The sequence below is a fragment of the Etheostoma spectabile genome, chromosome 19 (assembly GCF_008692095.1).
Source record: "Etheostoma spectabile isolate EspeVRDwgs_2016 chromosome 19, UIUC_Espe_1.0, whole genome shotgun sequence".
Taxonomy (NCBI): domain Eukaryota; kingdom Metazoa; phylum Chordata; class Actinopteri; order Perciformes; family Percidae; genus Etheostoma; species Etheostoma spectabile.
This window is the reverse complement of record NC_045751.1, coordinates 13,959,273-13,962,344: the sequence shown is the minus strand read 5'-3', so window position 1 is coordinate 13,962,344 and position 3,072 is coordinate 13,959,273. Positions and strand designations below refer to the sequence as shown.

The 3,072-nt window shown below is 42.9% G+C and overlaps 1 protein-coding gene across 1 annotated transcript in view; it reads left to right on the top strand.

Annotated features, from left to right (window-relative positions):
* Nucleotides 1-3,072, top strand: part of cckar (cholecystokinin A receptor) — a 9,753-nt gene that overhangs the window by 4,083 nt on the left and 2,598 nt on the right. Inside the window, exons 3-4 of the mRNA XM_032544289.1 lie at nucleotides 383-644; nucleotides 2,418-2,545. Of these exons, the coding sequence (XP_032400180.1) occupies nucleotides 383-644; nucleotides 2,418-2,545 (390 nt within the window). The remainder of the gene's footprint in view (nucleotides 1-382; nucleotides 645-2,417; nucleotides 2,546-3,072) is intronic.

Genomic DNA, 3,072 nt, shown 5'->3' with positions numbered 1-3,072 from the left:
ACATATTTATGATTAAAGGCTAGTTATTTCATTAAAAATAAAAATCTGCCTGCCTCTATGGGAATTTAACATAGGGGAGTGTATATCATGCCCTCTGTATTCTAAGGAAGAACAGTTATTTATTCACAATACATTATTCATTCACAAAGAAAACTTGTGTCCTTAAAAGGATGGATTTTACTTTTTTTTAGTTAAGGCATTAAGATCAATTTCCAAAAGATGTTTTTTTTTTCCTCTTTTTAATCAACTTTAGCAGGGGGGTGTAAACTTTCTCAAGCCACTGCATGGTCAGATGTGGCCAGATTAACTTTTTTTTTTTAACAAACTAGCGCTGAAACTAAAAAGCTTGTCATCTATTTTGTTATTTTTCTGATTTGGGAAGGTGTCTCAGTGAGTGTTTCCACGTTCAACTTGGTGGCCATCTCCCTGGAGCGCTACAGCGCCATTTGCAACCCGCTGACCTCCAGGACGTGGCAAACCAAATCCCACGCCGCCAAAGTCATCACCGCCACCTGGGTGGCGTCCTTCATCCTGATGCTGCCGTACCCCATCTCTAGCACCCTCAAGCCCTTCACCCGCATCAACAACAGCACCGGGCACATGTGCCGCCTGGTGTGGCCCAATGACGTCATCCAGCAGTCGTGGTACGTACAGTATATGACGTATGTGTTGGCAGTGGGAAAGTACTTGCTTTTAATCTCATTGTACATGTGCATAGGGCCAATAAAAGGCATTCATTCTTTTGTATCGTGTGAGTTAGGGAGTATGGCACCTTTACTGTCCCAGCGTGGTGTCTTCACACTCAGATGCGCTTTGCGCGTTGGGTGCCAGCTAAATTTGCCCATTTGCTTATTTCAGATGCCCCCTCCACAGTTTTGATTTTCTCAGTCTGGTGCTGCTGGTGAGAGACGACCACTTGGGGATCTTCTGTCATGACTCAGATCTTGCCCTTCAAAATAAAGCACGCAATTTGAAATAATAAAGTCAAATATACACTCACCGGCCACTTTATTAGGTACCCCATGCTAGTAACGGGTTGGACCCCCTTTTGCCTTCAGAACTGCCTCAATTCTTCGTGGCATGATCAACAAGGTGCTGGAAGCATTCCTCAGGGAGTTTGGTCCATATTGACATGATGGCATCACACAGTTGCCGCAGATTTGTCGGCTGCACATCCATGATGCGAATCTCCCGTTCCACCACATCCCAAGATGCTCTATTGGATTAGATCTGGTGACTGTGGAGGCCATTTGAGTACAGCGAACTCATTGTCATGTCAAGAAACCAGTCTGTGATGATCCAGCTTTATGACATGGCGCATTATCCTGCTGAAAGTAGCCACAGAAGTTGGGTACATTATGGTCATAAAGGGAGGACATGGTCAGCAACAATACTCAGGTAGGCTGTGGCGTTGAAACGATGTCAATTGGTACCAAGGGGCCCAAAGAGTGCCAAGAAAATATTCCCCACACCATGACACCACCACCACCAGTGAACGTTGATACAAGGCAGGATGGATCCATGCTTTCATGTTGTAGACGCCAATTCTGACCCTACCATCCGACATGTTGCAGCAGAAATCGAGACTCATCAGACCAGGCAACGTTTTTCCAATCTTCTATTGTCCAATTCGATGAGCTTGTGCAAATGTAGTCTCAGTTCCTGTTTTAGTGAAAGGAGTGGATGGACATGTGGTCTTCTGCTGTGTAGCCATCTGCCTAAAGTTCGACGTATGTGGTTCAGAGATGCTCTTCTGCACCTTGGTTGTAACGGGTGGTTATTTGAGTCACTGTTGCCCTTCTATCAGCTCGAACCAGTCTGGCATTCTCCTCTGACCTCTGGCATCAACAAGGCATTTCCGCCCACAGAACTGCCGCTCACTGGATGTTTTTCTTTTCGGACCATTCTCTGTAAACCCAGAGATGGTTGTGCGTGAAAATCCCAGTAGATTAGCGTTTCTGAAATACTCAGACCAGCCCTTCTGGCACCAACAATCAGCCACGTTCAAGTCACTCAAACACCTTTCTTCCCATACTGATGCTCGGTTTGAACTGCAGGAGATTCCTTGACCATGTTACATGCCTAAAATGCACTGAGTTGCCGCCATGTGATTGGCTGCTTAGAAATTAAGTGTTAACGAGCAGCACATTTGAAAAAAGAGAGATGACCAAAGTTCTTTTCCGGACCAAATGAAAAATCTTTTTCACAAAAAATGTAAACAATGTAGAAAATATACAAGTCTTATTACACAATACATACACTATAAACAGTCATGTTATCATGATGATATTAGTCCAGACTCAAAGGCAGGGGACTGTAATATTAGCAAAGCATTTTGACTCTGATGTTGATTAAAATAAGATACACCGACTGCTCATTTGCATCTACTCACTCCTGCTCCTACGTGTCCCTTGCAGGTATGTGTCTCTGCTGCTGCTGCTCTTCCTAATCCCCGGGATCGTCATGATGACAGCCTACGGACTCATTTGCCTGGAGCTCTTCCGCGGCATCACGTTTGAGATGTCCAGCAGGAAATCCAGCAGAGGTATGAAAATCCAACATAGCAAGCAACAAGTGATCAAAAGCAACATTTTCCTTTGAAGGGTCAGACTGGCATCATTCAATATTTTTCAGACAGTGAAGAAATTCCATGAAAAAAACAAAAGCAAAATTAGTCTCAGTACTTTAGGACTTCCCATATCCATATGTGGCAATCAGCCCCAAGATGACTGGCTTCTACTAAAAATGCAAATCTTTAAAAATGGATCAGAAGTATATAGTTCCATGTTTAAACAAAAATGCTAAATAATTACCAAAACAGCTACAGCTGGGCACTGTAGATTTTAGCAAACATTCCTAATTTCTTTTGACTATTTTCAGCTGAAATTTGTCAAAATTAACAACAGTGCCCATGTCCCAGGTACTCAAAGGAAATGAAACATGGCACCCAGTGATTATATTGTATTTTTTGTTTTTTAATATTTCTGGAAGAAAACAAATTAAGGTTTATGGCAAGAAAAATTAGCTATGTGAGGATTGGCTACATAGAAAATCCTTCCATTCGTTGTTGAA